Consider the following 12,786-nt stretch of genomic DNA (forward strand, 5'->3'; position numbering starts at 1 on the left):
GTTTGGAAATCAATTTCTTATGTATTTTATTGTTTTAAGAATTTCTTATGTATTTCTGTTTTTTTACTTTTTGTTTTTTATTGTTTTTTCAATGGAAATCGTTCCAGACTTAAATCTGATCATAAACAAGGCAAAATTAATTAAGTTTAATCAGTAAAAGTAGAAATAATGATACATTTATGAATTTTGGCTAAATACACTATTTGCATTGGATTTGTACATGAAATCACATTTATGAGCAATTTTGGGTCTGACATGCACTTATATAATGTTGCGTAATGTCGTAACCGCGTACCCGGGCGTCACAAATTTGGTCTCAAAATTTGCGCGAGACTGGAAAGTAAAAAGTCAGTGAGCGACGAGGTCAAAAAATTTTGCGCAGCAGATATATCGCGAAAATTGTTGAGGGGGGGGGGGCCCATTATGGCCCCCCCCCCCCCCCGGGAGAATTAGGGTTAAGGCACAGGTTCCTTAACAAAAAGATGGAATGAATGTCTAGCAGAAAATGTTTTTCTGCAGCGAATTTTTGCTGATCTAAGACAAAGATCAGATATTTATTTGTACATCTTGTCTTAAATTGTATTAAGATTATTTTCAGTACATGACATATCATGTATCTGGATTTCAAACAAAACTATGCCACACCTATCAGTCAGCTTATGGATGGTGCAGTGTGATTTCAAGACTGCATGATCACAAGGAAAATATCACTAAATGCCTTCTTGCAAACACTCCTGAATTACCTCATTAATAACACAGACAGCATAGCCAAGTAGTGGTGTAGTAGATTGGGCTACAACATCTTCGCTTGCTTTATATGTATAGAGAACCTTGTCTTTGATGCGATACCACATTCTCTTCCAATCTTTCTTCTTCACCCTCAACCAAAGATATCCACTCATTGAAGAATTAGATTCGTCCCTTGCACCAACCTGAATTCCAAACAAAAATTATCATTAACATCAGTTAATATGTTCACTGACCTCTCCTTAAAAAAAAAAGAGACATTTAATAGCAAAATATTTTAAATTACTTTTATGGAGGTTGGGGTATTTTATGTTACACAAGATTCAAGATTTTTGCCACCTGATACTTGAGCAGTTATCACATTTCACAGATGATGAGATTGAACGATTTATTTAAAAAAATTTGGCATCTTTCTTTGTAATACCAGTAGCATATGGACCAGTGTTTAAAATCAAGTGACCAATATGAGCTATGTAACTGCTGATTCTTCTCATTTCAACAGGTGTCAAGTTATTACCTCTCAAGTCTTGGCCTAAATACAAAGGATTAGGTAAACCTTAACTAACCTGGGGCCCGTTGCAGAAAGAGTTGCAAAAATGCAACTCTTTCTGCAACGGGCCCCAGGGCTGTATTGCGAGCTTGACGTCCTAAGGGGGCCAATGCCTCCTTAGCCATGGATCACGCAGTCGTTACAAAAGGTAAAGGAATGACGTTATCTACAAAGTTGCACAGGCATATTTCCCAAAATTCTTTATATAATAATGCTAATTCATTCATGAATCATACTTTTTGCTTGAATTCACTAACAAAGTTCCTAGAAAGCTAATTTGTGGTGAAAATGTTTGTGATGGCATTCTTAACATCTTGTAAAAGAAAAAAAATTTGGCACCAAAATTAATCTAAGTATTTTGCTTTGTTTTTTAAAGGGCAAGTCCACCCCAACAAAACGTGATTTGAATAAAAAGAGAAAATTCCAACCAGCATAATGCTGAAAATTTCATCAAAATCGGATGTAAAATATGAAAGTTATGATATTTTTAAGTTTTGCTTAATTTCACAAAACAGTTAAATGCACATACCGGTTGGTATGCAAATGAGGGAATTGATGACATCACTCACTCACTATTTCTTTTGTATTTCATTATATGAAATACCTAATATTTTAAGTTTCTCTGCATTGTCCTGTGGAACAAAGTTTTATTTCTCCCTGGACATGTGGAATTACCATTGTTTAACATTTAATGGTTCAGTCAAGTTGGTCCTTATTGTCAAATCTGTAAAAATTGAAATATTGTATAATTCAAACAATAAAAAACAAAAGAAATACTGAGTGAGTGACGTCATCGATTCTCTCATTTGCATGTGACTAAATTGTGCATGTAACTATTTTGTGAAAAATAAGCGAAACTTTAAAATGTCATAACTTTCTTATTTTACACCCGATTGTGATGAAATTTTCAGCATTACGCTTGTCTGATTTTTCTCTTTCAATTCAAATCAACATTTTTCTGAGGTGGACTTGACCTTTAAATTCTTTTATATTCATTTTCTTTTATCTTTTAACTGGTACCATCTAATAGTAATATATATCCAAGAGGAGGTAATAACACCTGCTGCTAACTCCCAGAATGAGACCACTTACCTGCAAAACAGTAGATCTGACAGGTTGTCTGTTAGATTTTTTCCTCTTGGCTTTATTCGTCTTATTTTTGGTTCTCTCCTTTCTCTCTTGCCCATCTTTCTGTTGAGCTACATGTATGTATGACAAAGAAAAAGTACTCTTCATTAATCTAGAAAAACTTAATAAAAGAGTTTAAGAAAAATTAAGAAAAAGAAAAAATTAATTAGTCACTTCTTTTGTTCCAGATAGCATGCTTCTAAATGTAAAAATTAAACCTTTCAATGGAAGATACTCATTAAAAGGTTTTCTCACAAGAACCTTGTAAAACCCTTAAGCAAAACCAATATTTCTTACGGTTTCTAATGTGCAGGGATGCCACTAGGTGTCCTCCGAAAATACTGAAACTTATCGTGGGCCGGGATAGTGTCCAAGAAATTTTTTTTTAGGGGGTACACCTTAAATTTTGGGATGGACACATGTCACAGGTAAAAAATTTGACAAGCAAAAAAAAAAAAAAAAAAAAATTAGGAGGGGGGGGGGGAGGTCCGCCCCCACCTCAAATTTAGGGGAGGGGGAGGACCAAGTGGCTTCTTTTTTTCTTACCTTGTTGTGATCGATGACTTTGAAGTCAATTAGGTTTGAAAAACTGACGGTAGTTAGTTGTGTGTTTCTCATAGAACGCTAGACCAAAAGCTTCAGTCTCTATTTTGGTTGTTCAGCTGAACCGCGTTGGCTCCACTCACCAATACATAGACTGAAGAGTTGTTGGCCCGTACATTAAGACAACGTATCAGCTAACCCAGGGAGCTGATACGTAACCAGAGCTGCCAACATTGGGATGATAGAATCCAGAAGATTTCGCGGAGGTATGATTTTGTGAGGGAGCGCGCGGCGAAATGTCCCACGGACAGGACTTTTGGGTAGCAAAACTCATTAAGAAACAACATTTGATAGTATCCGACAGCTGTCTAAACCATCAAAACTTTTGGCACATAGATTAAATGCACATTAGAGAGATTTCATAAAATGATGAATTGTCTGTCATTGACTAAAAAAATAAGTTCAAGCTTCAGGCAATACAGTAGAACATATGATTCACAAAAGAATGCATTCAACAAGAAAATTTATTGTCCAGAGGGGGAAAGGGCTGCAGTAGTGGAAGATGAGCTTGCCTGGCCCTGTAAAGACTTATATGTGACCTGTTTAAAGTCTCTGAGGGCCGAGGGATTCCTGTGAAAATTGCCTTTTTGTAGCAAGCACGCGCAGCCAGCCAGCGCCAGGCTAGCTGACTCACGAAAGAGAAAATGTTCAAACCAGATCAACCCAAGTAAAAGTAGGCAAAAAAAATCTCCACTTTGCTTCTGTTCTTCAGGATTGTCAATAAAATTATTCCTAAAAGTCAGGGTGTAATTATAATAGTAACCCATCGTTATCCACAGTTTCAGCTCGAATAAAGCGCACACAAGCTTACGAAAAATGCATCGGACTTCCCTTCTCGCATAGCCTCCTGCCGCGGCGCAGTATGCCGGAGACCAGGCAGTGCCGCGCCGGGGGGCATAGGCATGGAGTGCCGCTAAAGTGTTTCCATCACGATATGCACAGGGCAGAACCAGAAAAAAAAAAATTGCTTGTTAGACTAATTCACCAGTCGTTCGGTAAAATTATCTTCATTTACATTGGAAATCAATGTACGATTATACAAAAACTGGTAAAAGTAACTGGGTAAAATGAAAATGTGATAAGGAGTTTCCACGTGGGTGTAAAGGGAGTTGAACATGCTAGACTCGTAAAACAGTCGTTTGTATGAATTTTACAATTTAACAGCTAAAAATCACAATTATCCGGGAGATTTTGGCATGGGGTCGGGAGAACGGGAGATTGGATTGAAATCCAGTATTCTCCCGCAGGATCCGGGAGACTTGGAAGCTCTGCGTAACCCAAGGAGCTCCGGGCCGGAGCTCCCTGGGTTCCGTATCAGCATGCAACAGTAACGTTAGATCTAACATTCGGCGGAAACCCGATTTTCGGATCGTTTTTGGTACATAAAATGTCACATTATAAAAAGATAATTACATCCAAACTTACGAGAAAATATATAAAATTCAGAAACATGGTACCTTAGACCGCAGTTACCGCTAATTCCTTTCAAATGATGATCAAAACTTAGTCATCCTCGATTCCTTCGTTGGTCATCGTAAGTTGCCATCTTGGATGATGTCATCATCTTTACAGACGTATTTACCAGTCGCTATTATACCGCGATTCGTGCCGCTGCTTTGCGCTTGTTTATGTGCATGCGTTCCGAACTTGTCGCTCGCATTGATTGGCCAGGATATCGATAATTCTAATCAGAAAGCCTTGATACAAGCATAACTCAATGAACGTAGTATAGGCAGTGCACGCGTTTATAAATTATGTACTGTATAAAAGCAAATATCTCGGGGAAATATCTCTCACTCGGTCGATCGACATGCATCGCAATCGGGAGAGATAGGGGGAAAAAAAGGAGGACTTTCCGTTTTTTTTTAATACACAGAAAACAGGAAAAGTCGGAAATAAGACAGATAGCAGGAAAAAAGCCGGAATTCCGTATAAATACGGAAAAGTGGCATCCCTGAATGTGAAAAGCTTTGGCAAGAACTTTTCATGAATTTTTTTATAGCATCTATAGAGACCAAATTTTGAATATCCGGATATTGGCAACACAGTAACAATCAGACTAATCAGACTGAACATTGATTTGAGCAATTTTATTTGAAAGTTAAAAAAATATAGAGGAAAAATAAGTCTAAAAAGAGTCATAACATCTTGGACGATGGCTTCTACTCCAGCTTTTCTAGAAAACTCTAGCCATATTCCCTTTAATGAAATAAGATGGTATGTTTTTATATACATCATGGTAATCCAATATGTCGAGAGGTAAATATACTTACATAAGACCAGTGTTTCATAGCATTTATCACACACTCTGGCTTCTTTATCAGACAGATACATCAATGGTGCTTTGTTCTTGGAACAATGGCCACATGTCACCTGCAGGGTCAGGTAGGAATACAACGTTATTGTCAACACTTTCATTTAGACATTGCCTGCAGTTAAATATTGCCGAATTGTGTTGAAAATATTTTGTTAATAAACTTATGGATGAGGTTAAGATGCTTTCTAAAATCACATATTTGACAGACTATGTTTGTCTCTTGGTAGTCTGAAATTGTCATTATTGTAACTTCCATGGTATAGGTAAACTTGATTGACTGCTGAGCCACATGGTAAATTTACAGTACTATAGTTCAAGATCTTTATGAAAAAGGATTTTACTGTGATCTAAATTATCATAACCAGCAAAATACAAAAATCATGCATGTTTGTCATTCTTAAGGTTCAAAATATACACAAAATCACTATTTTGAGCAATTTGGTGTTTGATGTGCATGTCTTGACCCTATCTAGGCCGGGGGGGGGGGGGGGGGGGTGAAGAGGCCCCACCTCAACGATTCGCGCAATATTTGTTTACCACGCCACTCGCTGACTTTTTACTTTCAAGTCTTGCGCAACTTTTGTGTCACAATTGTGACACAATTTTGTGTCACTCAGGTAAGTGGTTCCGAAATTTATCAAAAACGTGATTTTGTGTACAAAGCCAATGCGAATTGTGTTTTCAACCATAAATCATAAATGTATGATTTTTAGTTTTGCTGGTCTAAATGTACTTATTTTATGCTTTTTATGATCTCAGATGAGTCCCCAACAAATTTCATTGAAAACACAATGAAAAACAAAAACAGGTGAAAAAACTAAGAAATACATAAGAATTTGCAAAAAACAATATAATACATAAGAAAATGATTTGATATCGCAATTTTGTTCATGTACACTTGCTAAGAACACAAAGAGTTTCTATACCAAAAATTAGAACATTTTGAACTTTTAGGGAGTTACAGGAAAAAATATGATTTTGCATACTAATTACACATAAATGTGCATAATCACTAAGTAGCAATTCGCGTGAAATAAATTACTATACAATTTTGTAGATTATGTCCCAGACAACCCGCGCGCCAATTTTCGGTGCAATAGCGCGGTCGAGATCTCAAGGGGGGGCCTGGGAGGCTCCCCCCCCCCCCCCGGCCATATGAACTCCCAAAATACCCAGGCCTAGATAGGGTTAATACTGATCATAAACAAGACAAGATTGATAAAGTTTAATCACTAAAAGTAGTAATAATGATACATTTATGAATTTGGCTTAATACACAATTTGCATTGGATTTGTACATGAATTCACGTTTTTGAGCAGCTTTGAGTCTGACATGCACTTACATAATGTTGCATGATTTGGTAACCGTGTAACTAGGCATCGCAAATATCATCTCAAAAGTTAAGCAAGATTCGAAAGTAAAAAGTCAGTGAGCGGCGCGGTTGAAAAATTTTGCGCAGTGGATTTATCGCGAAAAATGTCGAGGGGGGCTAAAACACCCCCCCCCCTCTTCTTAGGGTGTAGGTCTGACAGATAAGAATTACTAGAGTTAACCTTAGACTTACCTTTCCACATGCTCTACAATGATGCCTTCTCCATGTAATAGTGAATTCACTTGTACAGATCATGCACATGGTAACTCTACTGTCTGGTATCCATAAGGGTGCTTTACGTCCAAGACTTGATGTATCACCCTCAGTCAAACCCTATGTAAAAGCAAATAAAAAAGTTTGCTATCAAGTACTCATTGACCCAAGAATTAACGTTTTTTCCATGATACAAAAATAGTTGAAGTTGTAAAACAGGAAATAAAGGAAGAAAAAATATGGATTTACGCACTGTTTCATCTATAGCACAGTCAACATCTGCAAGAATATATTGAATATGCAGTAACAAAGATTTGTCCTCTATGATTGAGAGATCCTCGATGGTTGTTTACTGCTACTTAGTCCCATCTGTTCTTTCTTGATGTTGGTTGAATTATTCACATCTTACATTAATTTCAGGTGGCAACTGGTAAGAATGGTGCAAAAACCCTTTACCAGTATACTGCCTGAAATAATGCATGATGCTGAGCTCTTCTTCCTTCAAAGTTGTTGGTAGCAAGATGTCACAATAACAAATATGGTGTTGAAATTTATAAATCCAAGTTATGATTCTGTGCCGAGTAGATCCTTGTAAAAAATTATATATTTACAGCATGTAGCAAATTTGACCACTTGTCAAATAGAGCCAGGTTATTTGGACCAGTCTCACAAGCCAAGGAGGGGAGAAACTCTCCTACTGGGGGGGGGGGGGGGGATAAAGAAGGACAAGAGAGAGGACAGTGACTTACTTTATGTTCTGGTTTGTTCTGGTCAAAGGTGCTTTTCTTGTTCTCATATTCATCAATTGTCTTGGTCAGTGCATTGTACCAGGCTTCACAGTCCTCTTTTGAACTAGAAATAAAGAATTACAAATCACAATTACACTTATCTGTACATTTTCTGAAATATTTGCAAATCAAGTGTAAAGCCCTATGGACTCAAAGGTTTAGATGACTTACGCAGCAAGGAGGGTGAAGGATCTCTGAACGCTGATAATTTCCAGTTCATAGCTATCCTCTTGGCTTGATCGATTAACCTGAAATGACAAATGACAGACTTCAAAGATAGGTATAGGAAGAAAATGCAAAGCTATATCTAGTAGAACATTTCACTGTAACAGGCTAGATCACATAACACATTCATACCAGGTTATATACATCATGCTAGCAATACAATAATCTGTAAATGATAATATTCCTACAAATGAAACCCGAGAGCGAGTTAAATGAAACCTCGCAGACATCCTCTCTCATATTGTTCATTCTACAAATAAATATTAATTCCTCCAATGCAAAAATAATTACAAGAAAAATAATCAAGTTATTATCAATATGATACAGTATATGTACTTGCTTGGAAGAGTACTGCATCACTTAAAGAGAAATTCCAGTAGTTGCGGTAAACACTGATTTCATGATAAAGTCTGTACAACCAGGCTTAATTGTCAGTATATCATCGAGGATCTAGATCTGTTACAGTTACATAAACTGAACTTTGTGAAATCTTGAAATCTACGCTGAAAAATGTTCAGACTGAACTTCCCCAACACAGATAAGCGCACGTGGGACAGTGTATAATTATTGCTTTGAGCTTCGGGCCCGACGCTCTACCCGAATCCTGTGCTTATTTGCTGAATTCTCAGCAATTACACAATTTCTTCCAGAATCCTTTAGCACATGCGTTTTATTTATACAAACAGACACTTTGGTGGTCATTTCATTAGATTCTGTACGAACTCATTTTGATATCGTTACCAAAACTAGCATTTACCTTTAATGATTAGCTTTGACACTCATGTTGATGTGGACAAGCTTTCAGACATTCTAGAAAATATCTGCATGATATCAATAGGTTTTAACATTTCTTTCCTTTATGTATCTACTTTTTCCTTGTGCTCATGTTTGAATTTGATTTCAAGGAAATGGAGTGTACCACTTACCTTCATACCTGCGAGAGAAAGATCATTGTTGAGTTTATATTGACCAGTTGGTAATTGTGTTGTGTGAAGAAGAACATCAGTTAGCTGAAAAGAAAGGGGGAAGAATGATTTCTTGGCTTTTTTACTATAAAAAAAATTGTAAGCCTATGGGAATAAAAAAAATATATATATATATACACGTCCTTGTCGGTATGCAAATGAGGAGACTGATGACATCACTCACTATTTCTTTTGTATTATATATGAAATATTCAAATTTTCTCCCTGTTGTGTGAAACAAAGATAAATTCCTCCCAGAACATGTGCAATTTGCATGGTTTAATTCTATATGGTTCAATCAAGGTACAATTCTGTAAAAAATAATATTGTCTAATTCAAACAATAAAAAAAAAAAAAAAATTGTGAGGGACATCTACTGTCTAATTTGCATGTCAATGAGGTGTGCACATCACTGTTTTGTAAAAAATAAACAAAACTTTAAAATGTCATAACTTTCTTATTGCACATCTGATTTTGATGAAATTTTCAGCATAATGCTTGTTTGATTTTTTCTCTATTTATTCACATCAATATTTTTGCTGGGGTGGACCTGTCCTTATAACTATATCTTTTTAACAAAAAGACGTTTGGCTTATGATATGTACTGAACACAAAAGTATGTGCTTACTATATGATATCTATAGTAAAAAACTTATAATACAATTCAGGGGCGGATCCAGCTTTTTATAAAGGGGGGGTTGGGGTGGTATGCGCGGGAGCGTAGCGACCGAGTCCAAGCGAGCGGAGCGAGCTTCTTCTTCTTCTTATGTTGGTTTGAGTGGCGATTAGTCATATTTGACTATTGTCGCCATATTGAAAGCGAGGGGGGAGGGTGTGGGAGGGGGGTGTCCCCCCTCCCACAGTAGGGAAAATTTTTGAAATAAATACATAGAAATAGAATAAAATAAAATTATAAGTTTAAAAAAAAAGATAAGATTTAAAAAAATGGTCCCCGGATTTTTTTTTTGGGGGGTTGCAACCCCCCCAACCCCCCCTCTAGATCCGCTTCTGCAATTTGATAATATATCTTACTACTCCCATCTTACTGCTCCAATCTTGCCGTCCTGGCAGAGAAAGCTCTGGGCATAGTAGCTGACTGGAAGTTCTGCTTAGCCTGGCTCATGCATCGATATCAGAATCAAGTGATTGTTTACTTCAACCACCTTGCATAATGGCATGGAACGTACATTTCTTAATTGCCCATATAGAAATCAATTTTGTTAATATTTACTCACCAGGAAGAATTTTCTTGGTTGATTAACTCTTCTTGACATTTTCAGAAGTTCTCCTTCCTTGACAAGTCTCTGAACAAAGGGACATTACAAAATATAATTTTTAAAGAAATCTTTGGACTTGTGATCTCAGCCATTGATCAAGCGATCGTGACAAAATTGGCATGAGCGTTACCCATGGCATTATCAACATAACTATAAGATCAAATTCTGGGATAATTATTTATGCTTATTTATGCCTAAAATCAAGTTTGCACTAATGAACTAAATAATGCCCCTTAAAGGCTTATTTTTGGTTCAGACTCTTTATAGGAATCTGATAAATGTTCTTTAAATGTACTTTAAAAAAAAACTTCAAAACCACATATTTTATATTTATTTCCTTTTTTCTAGACTTTGTTTTGTCAAGGGAAAATGTCGGGGACTCTATTTTGACCATAAACAAGATGAAATTAACTGATTTTAATCAGAAAAGAAAATAATAATAAATTAATAAATTTCGGCTAAAAACACTATTTGCAATGGATTTGTTCACTAATTCACATTTTGAGCAATTTCGAGTCTGCATGCACTTACGAAATGTTGCGTATATTTCCAAATTGAATACTCAGGGATCGCAATTTTTTGCCTCAAAAGTCGCGCAAGATTTAACCCTTACTGACCGGGGGGGGGGGGGGGGGGGGGTTGAATCATCCCCCCCTCAACATTTTCTGTGATCATTCCGCCGCGCGAAATTTGTTGACCACGCCACTCACAGAGTTTATACTTTCATGTCTCGCGCATCTTTTGAGACCAAATTTGCGACGCCCGGGTACGCGGTCAGAAATTACGCAACATTTTGTAAGTGCATGTCAGACCAAAAATTGTTCCAAAACATGATTTTGTGTACAAAGTCAATGCAAATTGAGTTTTCTCATCTTATTCATAGAGATACGATTATTTTTGCTTTAAACAGCTGAAATCAATTGATTTTAGCATAATTATGCTTCAAAAAGGTTGTGCAATAAATCTGGTGAAAAAATCAAAGAAAAACAAAAGGTTGAAAAACAAAGAAATACATAAGAAATTCATAAAACAATAAAAAAAATTAGAAATTGATTACCAAACTGAAGTTTTTTTCAATTGCGATTGTTAAGAATGCTACAGAGAATATTTTTTTACCAAAAATTAGCATTCTAGGAGCTTTATTTAGTGAATTAGAGGAAAAAGTATGATTTATGCATAAATTAGCATCATTAATTCATATAAAATAAAATCTCATTATTTTGGAAAATTTTACCATACAGCCTTGTAGATTACATCGCACACTACCAGCGTGCAAATTTTTGCGGCGCTCACGTGATCGGCGGCCGAGATCTCAGGGGGGGGGTTAAATCAACCCCCCCCCCCCCCCCCGGCCACAGAACAGCCAAAAAAGCCCGGCCTAGTTAGGATTAAAAGAAAAAGCCAGCAAGCGACACAGTAAAATAAAATTTGTGCCGCAGATTTATCAAGAAAAATGTTTGGGGGGGGGGGGTGAATCATACCGGTTGTGTCAACAATAAAAAAGCGAGTTCGAACATAATCTAACAAAATGACCACCGAAGTGTTTATATGTATAAATCACAAAGTATATGCCAAATGACTCTGAAGAAAATTTGTAACTGCTGAGAAATGAGCAAAATAAGCATGGCATTCCATTAAATGTCAGGTATTTTCCTGAGGAATAAACTGGCCAGCAAAAGAAAGTACCCACTTCTTTCAAAGGCTGCACACAAAAATTCACTCCATAGAAATAATCAATTTTGTACACAGGTATGGTGCAATATCCATTAGTAATCACATACCCAACAGGAAGTGATTATCTTTATTACAAAGAAATAAAATGACATGTACAGCATCTTGGTCACTGTATCAAAAGTCACAAAATGTAACAGAATGAGCCGTCCAGGTTTTACACGAAAGTCAATGTCAAAGGATGAAATAAACCAGACACAAACAACAATGTCCTCATGCCTGGACACATTCCAGGCATCTCTGACGCATGCTTTGGACAAGTTGTCTGGCGTAGTCCTGTCCATTCCTCCTGCAGAGCTTGGATCAATGTTTGCGGATTGGTAGGAGGCTGTTCCCTTGATCTCACCCATCTGCCAAGTTCATCCCACAGATGCTCAATGGGATTGAGGTCAGGAGAGCATGCACACCATGGGATGACGTCAATGTCCTGCTCCTGAAGGAAGTTGGTGGTGAACCGTGCTGTATGGGGTCTTGCATTGTCCTGTTGAAACAATGTGATGCCAGGATGTGCCTGCAGGAAAGGGAGCAGGTGGGGTCTCAATACTTCATCAAACATAGCGCTGAGCTGTCAGATTACCTGCCAGGATAACCAGATGAGTCATATGGTTGGCTGATATGCCTGCGCACACCATCACAGAAGGTCCACCCCACCGATCAACTTCACGAATGCAACATTCTGCATATCGCTCTCCTGCTCTGCGCCACACACGCTCCCGTCCATTACTTGTATTGACGCAGTACCTGGATTCATCTGAAAACAATACTGCATTCCATTGTCTTCTGGTCCAGCGGCTATGCTCTACGCACCACCTCAGTCTATTCCTTCTATGGATAGCGGTCAACTCCTGACCTCTGCAAGGCCGTCTTGA

General features: G+C 37.3%; 1 protein-coding gene across 1 annotated transcript in view; it reads right to left on the minus strand.

Annotated features, from left to right (window-relative positions):
* The window catches only part of LOC129256728 (FYVE, RhoGEF and PH domain-containing protein 6-like), a 32,699-nt gene that overhangs the window by 5,242 nt on the left and 14,671 nt on the right, over positions 1-12,786 (minus strand). Inside the window, exons 9-16 of the mRNA XM_064097701.1 lie at positions 10,145-10,213; positions 8,871-8,954; positions 7,891-7,967; positions 7,681-7,783; positions 6,911-7,051; positions 5,302-5,401; positions 2,390-2,496; positions 744-932 (exon numbers count right to left, since the gene is read on the minus strand). Coding sequence (XP_063953771.1) covers positions 744-932; positions 2,390-2,496; positions 5,302-5,401; positions 6,911-7,051; positions 7,681-7,783; positions 7,891-7,967; positions 8,871-8,954; positions 10,145-10,213 — 870 coding nt within the window. The remainder of the gene's footprint in view (positions 1-743; positions 933-2,389; positions 2,497-5,301; positions 5,402-6,910; positions 7,052-7,680; positions 7,784-7,890; positions 7,968-8,870; positions 8,955-10,144; positions 10,214-12,786) is intronic.

Source organism: Lytechinus pictus, chromosome 3 (genome assembly GCF_037042905.1).
Source record: "Lytechinus pictus isolate F3 Inbred chromosome 3, Lp3.0, whole genome shotgun sequence".
Taxonomy (NCBI): Eukaryota; Metazoa; Echinodermata; class Echinoidea; order Temnopleuroida; family Toxopneustidae; genus Lytechinus; species Lytechinus pictus.